This window comes from Hordeum vulgare, chromosome 5H, assembly GCF_904849725.1.
Source record: "Hordeum vulgare subsp. vulgare chromosome 5H, MorexV3_pseudomolecules_assembly, whole genome shotgun sequence".
Lineage (NCBI taxonomy): Eukaryota > Viridiplantae > Streptophyta > Magnoliopsida > Poales > Poaceae > Hordeum > Hordeum vulgare.
In genome coordinates, this window is record NC_058522.1 from 531584740 (window position 1) to 531600020 (window position 15281).

The following is a 15281-nucleotide window of genomic DNA, read 5'->3' on the forward strand; positions in this document are numbered from 1 at the left end:
CCAACTGTCATGGAATGGAATGGTTCCATTCCAGAGGAACGGGTCGGTTCCATTCCTGTGTTTGGTACGAGCAAAAAAGTGGAACGGGATGGTTCCGTTCCAGTGTTTGGTTGGGAGGCATGGAATGAAAAATGGAATAACAAAAATTCAAAATTTCAGCAGCATTTCGTTTTGTCCTTCTTTTCTGCAAGTTCAGGTGGGATCTTGTTCAGCAATAGCCGCACCAATAAGCAAGAACAGAGGACAGTACACAAAATCAACTTTGTGTGCTAATTCTCAGAATCTCTGCAACAATGCCTTATTCCGGTATTCTTGCTTGATACAATTGTTCTTGGAATAATATAACAACGAAGAGAAACTCTCACACATTTGATCTTGACAGACAGAAATCAGCAATGCTTTACCCAGCCCAGCTATTTAACCACCTATGTCTTGCACCGATAGCTCTGTGTTTGTTTCCTGTGGTGTCTGAAGGCACGGACATGCAACTGAGTTGTGGCACCGCCAGCAATTCTAGTGATTCCCATGGCCGAACAAAGAGGGAGGGGCCGGCGGCGCGGCATCAGAGAGAGGGAGGGGCCGGCGGCGCGGCAGCAGAGAGAGGGAGGAGCCGGCGGCACGACAGGGAGAGGGGCCGGCGACGTGGCAGTAGAGAGAGGGAGGGGCCGGCGGCGCGGCAGCAGAGAGAGGGAGGGGCCGGCGGCGCAGCAGCAGAGAGAGGGAGGAGTTGGCGGCGCGGCAGCAGAGAGAGGGAGGAGCCGGCGGCGCAGCAGCAGAGAGAGGGAGGGGCCGGCGGCGCGGCAGAGAGGGAGAGAGAGGGCCGGCGGCGCACCTGGGGAAGGAGGAGACGAGGATAGGGTTGCGCGAGAGGAGAGGCTCGTTCCGTGTGATTCCGTGGATTTCCTGGTGCTAGCACGTTCCGGATCTGAGTGGAATATTCCCTAAAGTGGAATGAGTGGGTTCTGTTCCGGTTGGTAAACCAAACGCAGGAACGAGGACTAGGAACGGGTCCGACCCGTGACATTCCAGCCCATGACAGCAACCAAACACACCCTAAAGGATCTCATGGGATTCCGTCAAAGTTTGTCGTTGATGGATCCGCTTGGATTCGGTCTATGTTCGTTTGTGTTTGTATGCCTACAAAATGAATCTTTTTGACTTATTGTTCTCGTCAGCGGTGACGGTGGTTGTTCTGATGTGCTGGTCTTATAAGTTTTAGCATGATGATTTTTCAACAATCTACTATAACAAGCACGTCTTTGGATTGATTCAGTTATTGTAGTCTCGCTATATGGTCTATGAAGTGTCAAAAAAAGTTGATATACAGAAGGTGGTTGTGGGTATGTATTTTTCTGTGTATTTTTATGTTTTTTATAGGTAAAGGGTAATTACTGCAACACTTTTCTTTCTTTTAGGAGAAAGTGAGTGTCGCACTTGATTGACTCGCATGCACGCGTCTGAGAGATCGGCGCACGGCGCCCCGTATAACAAACCAGTCCCACGCTCGCTCGCTCGTCATCAATTTCAGCGGCCATTCCACGACCGCCCAGAGAAGACGCGCCTCCTCCCTCTCCTCCGTCCTCGTCGTCTCCCCTCTCGCGCTTCCCCCCAACCCAGCCAACACGTTGACACGCAGACACGCTTCGCCGGGCGCGAGCGGCATCGGCGAGCCATGAAGGGCGGCGGAGCCATCCGGAGCGGCGGCGGCGGCGGCGGGCTGATGCGGACGCGGCTGCGGCTCCCCGTGGTGCTCCTCTCCTGCTCCCTCTTCTTCCTCGCCGGCTTCCTCGGCTCCCTCCTCTTCACCCAGGTAACGACTCACGCGGCCGCCCCGCAGATTCGTTTCGTCGCGCGCGCGCGGGCGAGCCTCTGATCCGGCGGTTGTTTGTTTCCGTGGCAGGATCCGCAGGGCGAGGAGGACCCGGAGCGGCCACTGCGGAGGGAGCGGGTCATGGAGGCCGTCTGGCCGGAGATGGCGTACGGGGAGTCCGGCGACCCCGCGCCCTCCTTGATCCCTTACCAGGTCACGCCTCGTCCCGACTCCCTTCGTCGCATTGCTTGCCATTTTATTCTTCGGGGATTCGGTTTAGGCCTGCGGTGTCAGTGGCCACCTGATTAGCATTGGGGGCGACGGAAGATGGCGTTCGTGAAATTTTTGGTAATGGTGAGCGCTGCATTTGGTGGCGACGTGCAAATTTGCTGTCACGGTGGCATGTTCTGTCGGTCACTTGCAGACTGCAGTTGAGTGATTTGTCGGTGCAAAGTACATCCGATTTGGAATAGTACTGTATCTACTGTCTGTACAACGGATTAGTGTGAATGGTTTGCTATGTAGGGGTACCTTTTTTGTGGGCAACTCAACTGGCGGTTGTTAGCTTAGCTCCCATGCAATTATCGTGGGCTTGGGTGTACTCAACTCGTAGGCTGTACATGCCTAACGGAATATCGTTACGCGTGTGGAATATCACAATCTTTGTGCATCATGGCATTACCAACAAGGGCAAAGAGGTGTGGATTCTGTGAGCATTACATAATGCCTGTAACCCTGCATCTCTGCCTCTTGCGCCAGTCTTTAGGAGTCTTCTTATGTGGTATTGGGCTATTGGCTAATCTGTGGGAAATAGATTATTCAAAGGAAGTTGTTACAAAAAAAGGACACCTGCTTATCTGAAATTTTTGTTACTAGCTAGTGTGATCTATTTGTCGGAGAATTGCATTGGCAATTTGTTACTTCAAGGACATTCGTTACAAGTGAAAGATGGAACTGCTATTTTCGTTCATGTAACCCATGTACCTAAGAAATGAGTACCCGGTCACTACCTATCTCACGCATCTCATGTCGGGAAAGTATAATATAACATATGTCCACATGCATCTTTTCGTGAGTTCGTACAGTTAAAATCTCAAACGTTTTAAAAATTTCTTACAACAATTATGGTGCTACAAAATATTGACTTGCTTGCGTCTACAAAAAGATGAGGGAAAAAGCATATGCATACAGCGGACTATGGATTTTAATCTCAAGTTCAGCTCCTTACTTCAGTACCTACTATCCTAGCCCTTAAGAACGACAACACTAATTTCTTTTGAAAAGTTTCACTTAGCCTTCTTCTTGTGTGCGGTGTGTTTTCCTTTTCCTGTACCACAATTTCACCTACATGAATAAATGCTGCTTTTACCCCTTCTTAGTTTCTCCAGGAATCTGCTCAATGCTGCTTTAGTAATGTAACTCTGATCCTCTTGAACAGATTTTGAGCTGGCAACCTCGTGCATTATATTTTCCACAGTTTGCAACAGCAGAACAGTGTGAGAATGTAGTAAAAACTGCAAAGGCACGGCTTAGGCCATCAACGTTGGCCTTAAGGAAAGGAGAAAGCGAGGAGACTACCAAAGGAATAAGGACAAGGTAACTCTTACTTACGCTAACTCCTTACAGTCCTAGAGCATTCATCTTTCATCATAAAGGTTAGATCATTGGACCAGTGAGTTAGAGACCAGCAGGTAATTATTACTTCCTACTCCCTCTGTTAAACCTGGGCATATCCCGGGCCGGGCTTCGGGCCGGGCTTTACAAAGCCCGAACTGGAAGTCTCAAGCCCAGGCCCGGCCCGGCCAAAAAAACGTAAAATCAGGTACAGAGGAAATGCTGATGTGTTGGCGCCGTATTGCCTACCTAGGCGTCAAAAGACGGGAAGAGGGCAAAAGGATGTGATGGTGTAAAACCCATGCGGTTAGAGTAGAGTGTTGACATGTAGGAGTGCTGAGCGTATACTTCATTTTGACATTCTAATTAGCGGTGTTCATCACGGTTTTGGTCCTATTTCAACCCATGAAATAGCTATGTACCATTTTTTTCAGAAGCTCAAACTCTTGTATGGAAGTACTACGCTTGTTTGGGATTCACTGTCCTGATCTATAGTAATTTATGCCTCTTGTTGTTACAAAACGAAATGCTTACAACCTTATCTAATTTGGCAACGAGCTAATGGTTGTATGATATTGGTAAACAGCTCAGGCACATTCCTTAGTGCCGAAGAAGATCCAACTGGAGCCCTTGCAGAAATTGAAACGAAGATTGCAAAGGCTACCATGATGCCGAGAAGTCATGGAGAGGTACTATTCTGTAAGTAGTGATTGCATACGACATTCTAGTTCATTTATTGTCAGTCTTTCCTATTGGACCAGATTGTTGCACCTTTGCACTTCTAATGGTTAACATGATGTTGGCGTATGGCTAGTTTCTGTGTAGAGAATGAAATCATTGTCTTCATCATATGAAATGATAATGTAAAGATAAATTTACTCTCTGCGTGGTTGGATTAGCGGGAAGCTTGCACTGTGTTGTGGTTTAAAGTTATCTACATTTACCTGGTTGTTTCCCTTTTCTTGAACTTTTTTCTCGCGTTGATCTGTTGATTGTTTCCTGCGTTAAATTGTCGGCTTTCATCCTCATTGGACATCCAGGTTTGTATAGCACTGATTAACTGGTTACGTTTGTTATATGTTGCAGCCCTTTAATGTCCTTCGGTATGAGATTGGACAGAAGTATGCTTCACACTATGATGCGTTCGACCCGGCTCAGTATGGTCCACAAAAAAGCCAAAGAGTATGTTCTGCTTTCACTTCTATTCTGCCTAAATTGTAGCTTTATATTGAAAAGAAATACAACTTGAGATATGTTTTTTTACCAAGCTTACAGCTGTATATAACACATGTATATTTTTTCATACAACCCTACATCTGACATAACAAAGTGCTATCTCAACATAGTTTTCCTCTGCATTCCTTTATGTTTGTCTCCTTGGATTTCCACAAACTGGGACTCACTCCGCATTAGTCCTTTATAAGAAATATTTCAGTCTGTGATCGGTAAGAAATATTTCACTCCGCATTCCTTTATAAGAAATATTCCACAAACTGGGACTCACTCCGCATCACTCCGCATTGGGGACTTTAGTTACTTCATTCAGTTGTTGAAATGTAATTAAGGAACTATTGAACTGCATTTTCTCAGGTGGCATCTTTCTTGCTCTATCTCACGGATGTCGAAGAAGGTGGAGAAACCATGTTCCCTTATGAGGTGGGGGCACTTAGGAAATTTTGCTATCCATGTCTCAGCAGAACTGTAATTAACACTCTGTTGATCTGCAGAATGGGGATAATATGAACATAGGCTACGACTACGAACAGTGCATCGGCTTAAAAGTAAAACCGAGGAAGGGTGATGGCCTCTTGTTTTACTCCCTTATGGTAAACGGTACCATTGATCCGGTACGTTCTTGGCACTCAAGTTCGCATGGCTTTTCCTATAACAAATTTTCATTCAAAGTACAAGTTCTAATATTGGTGCCATATGGCCACACAGCCAAATATGTCGTGTATTTCTAACGCTATTGTGGATGTGCTGCTGCAGACTTCACTTCATGGAAGCTGCCCAGTGGTCAGAGGAGAGAAATGGGTCGCCACAAAATGGATTAGAGACAAGTCGGTGTAAATGAGGCTAACAGACAGAGGCTCCACGTCCTAAATACTCCTAGATCCACACATATATAGTAATCATTTTTTCTACACGATCATGTACCTGTACATTACATTTATTCGATTTGCAACTATCTGCTAATTTGACAGGCGTGTTAGTCTAATCTTGGTTGCTGGGTCCTGTATCTCTTCGTTTCTATTTCCTTCACTCCAAAATACATCAACTTATAGCTTTGTCCTCAGTCAAACATCTTTATTTTTTACCAACTTTATAGATATGTTTTATGGTCAAATATGATGTTGTAGGTATTGGTATATTTTTCTACAAATTTTATCAAACTTAAAGATGTTTGATTTAGTAAACTTAGAACTTCAAGCAGAGGTAGATTGTTAATCCTTGATGGTTGCACGCGACATGGTCAGGCAGCAGAGATGCAAGTGCAATACTACACCGTGTGCAACCCTAAGTCTCACTGTTCCATCTGCTATCGATCTGACAATTTTTCGAAGTGCCTTCCTTGCTCAGGGCCTTCTAGCCAAGCTAAAATTGTTTCGTTGCTTAGGGCCTTCTAGCTCAGAGAAAAATTTGTATGATATCAACACAAAAGATTCTTCCACTGATGTTTGCCATTCCAAATACACACATTAATAACGTTACACATTTGTGTTTCAAAAACAGTACAAAATAATCGCAATAAAAAATGACCATACATTTGACTATTGTAACTCTTAACAACACAAATAAACTGTTGGGTCTTAGGACTGCCCAATGCAGGCAATTTACTTACCCTGTTACACAAATGGTGGCATCCATGCCACCACATTCATCGACCACTATCACTGGAGTAAACAGAGTGCTCTGAAGTTTACAAATAGTACAATGTTACAAGCTCTTACAGCATAGCGACTCAAACCGTCATCTCAGTGCATAGGACGGATAGTTGGATCAAGTTGCCATCGTGACAGTTCCATCATGTGATGATCAGTAACAATTAGCAACTGCTCCACTTTGCACGGTGCACACTCAATGTCATTGCGGTCGTGCCCTGCTGTTCTCCGCTGCTCTCACTTGAAGGAAGTATGGATGCGCCTACACGAATGCAGCATATTAACTCTAAAGAGTACATGATGATCATCACATGGTCAAAAGCACGCAACATAATGTGTGCGAATAACTGAAAGTACATGCGCAGCTGAGCAACTTCATTAGGACAGGTCCAAGAAACAAAAGTGTTGTCTTGAACTACAAATTCATCGGTGTTCGACTTACCATAGCTTCACGAGCAGTGAGCCTATCTTGGTGATCATAGCGAAGAAGCTTATCGAGAAAATCTATGGCCTACAAATACACATGAAATCACACAGTCAGGCAAAGAACTCAGGATCAAACAGATACTGGTTATACAAGTGCCATTAACTTACCTCGGGAGATACTAGATGCTGGTTATCAGCATTAATGAACTTTGACCAGGGTTTTCTACTGTGCCTGCACATGACATACATGCAATGATGGAAAGGTCAGAATTCTTAGTCTTCAAACACAAAGGAGGACGGTATTGACACCTCCAAGCATGCAGCTTACCTTCCAACAAGATGTTCAAGCTGAGGGTCAAGCTCAAGGTGGTACTTCTTTAAGTAAGCATTCAGGCTGTCTGTTCCAAGTACCTGAGAATAATGGTAGGTGGCACGAATAAGACACTATTATGCTGGACAAAGTATCCGTGTGTTCAGGGCAAGGCCTCCTTTGGTTATAGGAATTTTGTAGGAAAAATTCCTTTGGAGCCCTTTGGTTTGTAGGAATGAATTCCTATTCCTATGTAGGATAGGAATCAATCCTTCACATTTCAAAAGAAAAAAAAGATTAGCCTATACTCAATGGAAAAATTCCTATCCTATGCATCAAATTACACCTCTTTCCCTATAGGAATTGAGATACATGTCATCTCACTTCCTATAATTTTCCTATCCTGCACCAGGCTGTCCTTTATGATATTCCTATCCTATGAACCAAAGGAGCCCTAACACAATGGGCAAGGTACGTGTAACATAGGAAATGCTCGTTAGGACAAATATCACTGTATGTTACCTGGTTGTTGAGTTGAGTTTAGTGCCATCTGCACAGCAAATTGGGTCTTGTATAGAGCATTTTTAATTTGGGAATGGGCGGTCATAGCCATGGGCCTCAACAGAAAGAAGCCACCGTGGAAAGGAAGATGAGGGGTGACTTATTACTAGATTATTGAGCAAACTGCCTTAACTCTAATATAGGAGATAGGTCTTTCTTCCAATACAATCAGATCGAGCAATCTTAACCCTAACCGAACTCAAGAACATGGTACCCACTGCATGCTACAGAAAACAGGTTTCGTAATGGGAAAGTTTTTAGCAAAACATCGAAACCATGGGTTACATTACTAAAACACATTTAGTAAGAAGTAAAAGCCTTCTATTACCAGGGATATGAGAGATGCCAGAATCAAACTGGGGCTCACCTTCGCAATTTTCACAAGTTGGTCATGGTTATCATGGCCATAGAAGAATGGCTCCTTGCGGAAGATCTGCAGCCATCAAATGAGTCAGTTACGGACCTAATGTCAATACCCCATGAAGTTCAGGATACATATATGGGTATTCATAATCCATACATACCATCCCAGCAAACATGCACCCAAGGCTCCACATGTCCAGAGAATAATCGTAATCTTGCAAATCAACTAGAAGTTCAGGTCCCTTGAAATACCTGGATTGAATGGAAAAAAATGCTATGCTCAGATATTAAAAAGCATACAAAAGGAAATATAAATGAAAATCAGAACATGCGGCTTGGATTAATAAGCAATAAATTGCAGGGTATATAGGTCAGTGCTAACATGAACAATATGTTGTAGTGATAGAACAAATTGTTTTGTAGTGATAGAACATGTTTTCTTTTATCATTTACCCAGATTTCTACATAATTATAATGATTGAACTACTACATCGCTTAATTTTAGAGCATGGATACGTCACCAAAAGAAGTTCATTAGGCAGCTCAAACAGGAATACAGGGTTCAAAACAAGTAAATTTATCTGCTCATATATTGCTCCTGGAGCCAACTTCCAACAATAAGTCATATTCTTAAATTGTCATCCTCGTGCAATACACACGATCAAAAGAGTTCAATCCAAATAAGTTATGGAGCAAGAAAAATGGTATATTTTTTCACGGGTAGTAAGAAATAACATAACCAACCAAGTAGTTTACTGCATCTACACAAACCTTGAAGCAACACGGACATTGTATTCCTTGCCTGGATGGTAAAACTCCGCCAGGCCCCAGTCTATCAAGCGAAGTTTTCGAAGATCATGATCAATCATAACATTATGGGGCTTGACATCTCGGTGCATAATGCCTTGTGAATGGCAGTGATCTAATGCCTGGAATGGTATAACCATAAACAAAAAGGGAAATATGTCACAAATAAGGAACTCCTTGCATGTTTGAAACCATGACTTTGGCTTCAAAATATATAGCAGAGACCTAGCACTTATCTTGCAACAATCACTGATATCTTGAAACCAGCACTTTTAAGAATACTAGAACTTCATAAAACGGTGGTTCACTAAATCCTAGATCATAAAGCACAGTAAAATTCAGGGCCAACTATTTTATCAGACCTTAATTCTGAACTTTAGTTGCTAATGCATTTTAGCTGGCTACACAGAGAACCTTTCAAGAAGTTGAGACTTAGGATTAATGAAACTGATCTAGAACACCAGGTGTAATTGGAGCATAAATAAATAAACTAATATGTAATTTCAACATTTTCAGAAGAACAATATTCCCGATATCTAAAGGTATTACACACATCTTTCTGCCAATCCAGAGGACAAAGCGTTTTGTTGAATATCACAGTAAAATAAGTTGGCATGGTAAACAAAACCTTTAGTAGCTCGTATAAGTAGTAGCGAATATCATAATCTGTCAACGTGGGATAGAGCACTTTAAAATCTGTGTTGTTGACATATTCAAAGATCAAGCTGGGAGTTTTCGAATGTTGATCCCTGACAATATCAAGCAGCTTGATGATATTTGGACCTCCACAGAGGTTCTGAAGTATTTTTATCTCCCTTTTAATCTGCATAAACACATGACAAGTAGGTTAAGAGCTTCATCACCAAGAAAGGCATTTTTATTTAATGGAAGTGCAAGGCATGACATGGTAAGAATAATGCATGTGTGGGCATTAACTATGGACTTAATCTTCTCTTTTTCTGGGAATTTATGAACAAGCAGATGGTTATTCTAATCATGAAAATAAACCCAGATTTATGATCAAACAAGGCTGGCATCAATCACTTCCCATTTCGTGGATCTGATTGTTTTCCTATTGGCTCTTCTCACCAAAACTTGTTACTTTGCGGGAGGTAGTGTCCCTTTCCTTTGAAGATGTTGCCCAATGGGATTTAGCCAGGAGAGTGGGTTAAGGGGATCAATGCGGGTGTTCGTGAGTTCTCTTATTTGTTCCCCTTAAAAACAAGTCACTTTGTCATTACAGTCACCTTTCATGCTTTTGAATGAATGGGCAGTGCTCCTACCAAGTTCCTCAAAAGGTAAATTGCCTAAACAGTTAAATTTTGCGACCAAGATGCCAAGCATCTGATGTGTCTTTTTAAGACATGGCAGGTATGATGACACACTCGCAAGTCTCCATCATAAAGTGACCGAGAAGCAGCTAAGAGTGGTCAAAAGACAATGCCGAGACTTGTTGAGGATGCTAAGAGAAAGAATGTGACACTTCTGGCCCCACACTAAAAGAGTTCCTGGACACTACTGACCTGGCACTCAAGCAAATTATGTAAGTTTTAGAAAAGTTCTAATTTTTTACTACAGTTTACTCAATTTATTTTATGTTTCTATCCCGTATTTTCTTGGTTGCACGCTCTACTCTTGATGGAAATCTTTTTGGTTCTGTATAATCCATAAAAGGATTCTTACTGGATCAAAAAAAAAAATCTACAGTTCAACATGCAATGATGCAAATGAGTAGTTCACATCTCAATATAAGTTACAAAGCTTCATATAGTACCTTCTTTTTCTTTACAGGCTTGAGTATCTTAATGACACATTTCTCGCTATTGTTAACACTGAAGCCTTCAAACACTTCACTATATTTACCTCTTCCAACTTTCCTGACAACCTCATAGTCATCCTGCTCACTGGTTAGAGATGTGGCAATGGTTAGCACGGTATTAGTTCGGTGGAAACATGAAAAGCATAAGAGGCTAAGGTTCCAATTACCTTTCGCCAAAAAGCATTAAACTAACCCAAAAAAGGATACTGAGCATAAATCTTAAGGGTTGATTTATAACGTAAATCTTTACTGATCAGAAGTCGCAAAGAGAAGACAGGTATTCTTAGAAAAGACGTTCATATCACCATGTTGGACAGAACATTCACACTTTTTCCCCTACAGTCTCTTATAGTCTTATGAAGTACAGATGGAACAAGGAGGGTCAGCTAATCGGCTACAATTAATCACAATGCTTTTGCACACTTAAAAATATAATCAGAATAATTGACAACAGAATCAAACTAAGGCCCGATTCTTTTTGACTGCAGAGAAAACCCCCATTCTTCAATAAACCTTTCTGATCAGGGATGTGGGAATATCAAAAACCAATCTTGAACTCAATGTCATTTGCCCAAAGTAACTTCTTAATTTCATAAGCTTTGTGCTGAAGCTACCAAAGCAATATTTAACACACGGTTTTATAAGGACACAAGGACCATATTGCTCATATTCTCGAGTGCACCTCATATTCTCGAGTGCACGCATGCGCAGACAAACTTCAGCCCCTAACCAGCAATCACACCCTGCGATTGACAGGGATGAAGAAAAATCCGCGAACCTCGAGCTAAATTTCTACAGAACACACTCCTAATCTTAGCGCAGCCCCAACGAATAACCCACACCCAGCACTGACCGAAATCCACAAGCATACAGGCCATTAGCAAAGTGAACACAGAAAATAGCCATGGCTGATGATTAGGGCGTGACGTCAGCGCCTTACCCCCACTGGACGGTGAGCGCCTCGTAGTCCCAGTACTCCTTGGGGCGCACCACGTTGACGTCGGTGTAGACCCTCGCCTTCGACATGCTGGGCCCGGATCCCGCGGCGGCCGGGGCGCAGCGAGGGGACAGGGCGATGAAGGAGGACGCGAGGGCGGCTACAACGACGGCGGCGGCGGAGGCTCGAGCTACGGAGCTGGCTGGTGGGCGCTTCCTCGGAGGGGCATCGCTCATGCGGCCATCGCCGGCGGCGAGGGCGGGCTAGGGTTTCCGGCTGGTGGGTGGGTGGGTGGAGGAGGGAGAGATTAGCTGAAGATGAATCTTTTTTATTAGTTTAGGCGTGGAGACAGAGGTGGAGTGGGACGGAGACTCTGGAATCCGCTGGTGTTGGTCACTGACAGGTGGGTTTATTATTGCCTGGGGCTGAATCATTGAATCTACCTAGCGATAGTCCCAATCCTAAAAATAAAAAAATCAGTCGGTCCATCTGGTGCCGTCTCATGCGACTAGATCAAGCGGATCGCATCTCATCTCGCAGCGCGGGGACTCTCTTTCCAGCGACCTTCTCCTACCACGCGCTATGCTTCGTTTCGATTTTACCACTGCGGCGGCGAGTTAGTACGGGCGAGCAAGCGGCGACGACGCGCGGCCCCGGCGAGGCCGCCGTCTACCCCGCATCGACGACAAGCTGCGACGGCAAGCAGCCCTCGACGAGTAGCGACGGCGAGCTGCGATGGTCGTACAGACCCGACGAGGTTGTCGTTTCCCCCGTCCCCGCGAGCACGGTCACCTCTTTTTCCAACTCTGGTGGACGAGCTACATAATTGCGACGGCGAGGCGCACCGATGACACAGGGATGCTCGAACCAACATTGATTTTTGCTACATGCTTCAACCGGCATCACAATTTGCTACAATCGACATTGCTATCTGCTACCACCGGTGTTGCATTTTGCTACATCGCACGTGGCTTCGCGATTTTTGCTACAACCGGCAACGAAAAAAGCTACATCCGATGACGTGATTTTCTGCAGCGGCCACAATGAAGTTTGTGGTGACGATGGTGGCGCTGCGATTTTATTGGAACCTGCAATACAAAAGGCTAGCACTGATTGCCAATTTTGCTACAACCAGCAACGAAAATAGCTTCAACCGTCATGAAAAAGCTTCAAGCGACATGGAAAAAAACTTCAACCACGAAAAAAGTTTCAACCGAAGTGAAAGAAGCTTCAACCAGAGTTTAAAAAACCTTCAACTAAGGGGGGCAAGCATGTGCATGCACGAGCGTCAACGACGACGAGCGACGGGGGAAGAGGTGTTAGAACATATTTCTCCATATGTGGTTTTGGTAATTGATAACAAGCCCTATGGACTAATGGTTGCCTTAAGTTATATTTGTAGGATTTGTTCATAGTCACTTCTTGAAGTCCATCTGTTGGTTTCAAAGAGTTTATATGATGACCAATGTGGTATTCAAGGTATTATTCAAAGAATGGTCATAAAGACACAAGGTTGATCAAGACTAAGACAAAGAGTAAATCAAGTTGATCAACACACAAAACGTACAAGATGTACCGAGAGGGATCAAGTGATCCCATGGTATGGCAAGCATTGTCCATTACGCTTTTGTATACTAACTCATGGTCTTCGTGAGAGTTCTGTGTGGGGTTAGGTGTGTTTTCATGGGTTCGCGTCAAGAGGTAGATCTCATTCAACCCATGAAGGATGACATCAAGTGATGATCGTCATCAAGACTGCGGTGTGCAAGTACAAGTGGAGCATCACAAAGATATCATGCTTGAAGCTTGCCGTCCATTGTGGTGGCGATGGACTTGTGAAGATGTGTTGAAGAGTGGCTCACCCATAGTGAAATATGCGGGAGCAATTTACAAGTCTTCATCAAGCCAGCGCAATCAAGAAAGATGGTACATCTTGAGGAAGTCAAGATCGTCATCATCGCTCAAGTGAGCTATGTGCAAGGTATAAGCGTGCCCTTGATAGGTTTTGCTATTTTAGGATAGATTGTTGTAGTGTCAAGGGGGGCTCTCAAGTGAGTAACTTGATCGTATCGTTCGTTGAAAGCTCAAACCATTTTTATCCTTGCATCATATTTATTGGTTCTTGTTTGGTGATTCGCTTTGTGAGTTGTAGAGCTCATGGTCATCTTCATTACAAGCTCGAGTTCATCGTAAACGAAGTCCGTATGCATCTTCTATGATGTTTTCGATGTTGGAAATTTTTGTCGGTTCTTCATTCATAGAGGTTTCACATCTCTATATCATTGACATTTTTATACTGCCCCTTCTTAAGATTTCGAGTCGCAGTTGGATAGCTCTTGTCGTCCTGTATCCAAAACGCTTGAGTTTGCTCAATTCGGAGCTCGTATGCGAAAGTTATGGTAGTTCACGACATGTCTTCTCTCTCAAGCGGAAGTACCGCTGGGGTAGAGCGGTAGTACCGCTGGGGCAGAGCGGTAGTACCGCTCTCGCGGTATTGCCGCCCTCCCCCGACGACCTCTATTTATCTTCTGGCATCTTCATGGTCTTTTTCCATTTTGAGCGGTAGTACCGATGGGGCGCATGGTAGTACCGCTCTGACGGCACTACCGCCCCGAGATCTTTGTCGTTTGCACGTTTTTTCTTGAAACTTCCGTTCCAGCGGAAGTACCGCTTGTGCACTGACTGAGTGCATAACGGTTCGATTTGGAGAGGCCTATGAAAGGGGGTCTTCTTCCCCATTGGTTTTCTATCCGTTGAGCTCGTGTTTGCCCCCCGTTGTTGACCTTATTAGAGTTTGCTAACTCTCACCCCCTCCAATGATTCTTGCTAGTTCTTGAGGGAAAAGAGAGAGGATATCTAGATCAACATCTCAACCAATCACTTTCTCCTCTATGTGAGAGGAACTCCTTGGATCTTGATCTTGGAGTTCTTTGTGAGCTCCTTGTTCTTCTTCTCATATTCCTCCATAACTTTTGTTATTGTGGAGGGATTTGAGTGTGAGGGACTTCATCACTTCGTGTGTTCTTGCCATTGCATTAGTTGCATCAGTTTGAGTTCTCCACGGTGATACGTGGAAGTGAAGTTTGATAAGCTTATTACCCTTTGGTACTTGGTACCCTAGAGATTGTTCTTCGTGGATGCTTTGGCGTCCTAGAAGCTTGGTGGTGCCTTGGAGCTCAATCATTGTGGTGTAAAGCTCCGTGCAAGCATCAGGGTCTCCAATTAAGTTGTGGAGATTGCTCCGAGCATTTGAGGTCATCTCGGAGCCACAATCCATTGTGGTGAAGCTTCATGGTGTCGTTGGGATCCTTCAATTAAGTTGTGGATATTGCCCCAACCTTGTTTGTACGGGTTCGTTGACCGCCCTCAAGGATCCCTTAGTGGAATCAGGGCATCTTGCATTGTGCGAGGGCGTGAGGAGATTACAATGGCCTTAGTGGCATCCTGGGGAGCATTGTGCCTCCACACCGCTCCAAGCGGAGATTAGCATCCGCAAGGGTGTGAACTTCTGGATACATCGTCATCTCCGCGTGCCTCGGTTATCTCTTACCCGAGCCCTTTACTTATGCACTTTACTTTGTGATAGCCATATTGTTTCTTGTTATATATCTTACTATCACTTCGTTGTTTATCTTGCTTAGCATAAGTTGTTGGAGCACATAGGTGAGCCTAGTTGTTTTAGGTTTTGTGCTTGACAAATTAAACGTTAGTTTTATTCCACATTTGTTCAAGCCTAAACCGTAATTATTTTA

At 44.1% G+C, this 15281-nt stretch overlaps 2 protein-coding genes across 2 annotated transcripts; one reads left to right on the plus strand and one right to left on the minus strand.

The window, feature by feature from the left end:
- The first annotated feature begins 1454 nt into the window (after positions 1 to 1454).
- LOC123452359 (probable prolyl 4-hydroxylase 9) lies at positions 1455 to 5771 on the plus strand. Its single transcript, XM_045129002.1, has 8 exons — positions 1455 to 1810; positions 1901 to 2023; positions 3249 to 3406; positions 4011 to 4113; positions 4511 to 4606; positions 5015 to 5080; positions 5152 to 5271; positions 5414 to 5771. Exons 1-8 carry the CDS (start codon positions 1673 to 1675, stop codon positions 5492 to 5494), a joined length of 885 nt encoding a protein of 294 aa, XP_044984937.1. The 5' UTR covers positions 1455 to 1672; the 3' UTR covers positions 5495 to 5771.
- A 303-nt stretch (positions 5772 to 6074) lies between these two features.
- On the minus strand, positions 6075 to 11906 carry LOC123452358 (casein kinase II subunit alpha-2-like). The gene is made up of 10 exons (XM_045129000.1): positions 11533 to 11906; positions 10548 to 10677; positions 9402 to 9596; positions 8738 to 8895; positions 8128 to 8218; positions 7971 to 8036; positions 7061 to 7143; positions 6901 to 6964; positions 6749 to 6817; positions 6075 to 6568 (listed from the first exon to the last, which is right to left on the minus strand). The coding sequence occupies exons 1-10, from the start codon at positions 11763 to 11765 to the stop codon at positions 6509 to 6511; spliced, it is 1149 nt and encodes a 382-aa protein (XP_044984935.1). The 5' UTR covers positions 11766 to 11906; the 3' UTR covers positions 6075 to 6508.
- Positions 11907 to 15281: the final 3375 nt, after the last annotated feature.

Excerpts from the sequence above, each read along its gene's own strand:
- LOC123452359 (XM_045129002.1), top strand. The coding sequence starts at position 1,673 with ATGAAGGGCGGCGGAGCCATCCGGAGCGGCGGCGGCGGCGGCGGGCTG. Across the intron at positions 2,024-3,248 it reads CCTCCTTGATCCCTTACCAG|ATTTTGAGCTGGCAACCTCG; the intron begins GTCACGCCTCGT and ends CCTCTTGAACAG. Across the intron at positions 4,114-4,510 it reads TGCCGAGAAGTCATGGAGAG|CCCTTTAATGTCCTTCGGTA; the intron begins GTACTATTCTGT and ends TATATGTTGCAG.
- LOC123452358 (XM_045129000.1), bottom strand. The coding sequence starts at position 11,765 with ATGAGCGATGCCCCTCCGAGGAAGCGCCCACCAGCCAGCTCCGTAGCT. Across the intron at positions 10,678-11,532 it reads GCGCTCACCGTCCAGTGGGG|TGAGCAGGATGACTATGAGG; the intron begins GTAAGGCGCTGA and ends ATCTCTAACCAG. Across the intron at positions 8,037-8,127 it reads GGTGCATGTTTGCTGGGATG|ATCTTCCGCAAGGAGCCATT; the intron begins GTATGTATGGAT and ends TGATGGCTGCAG.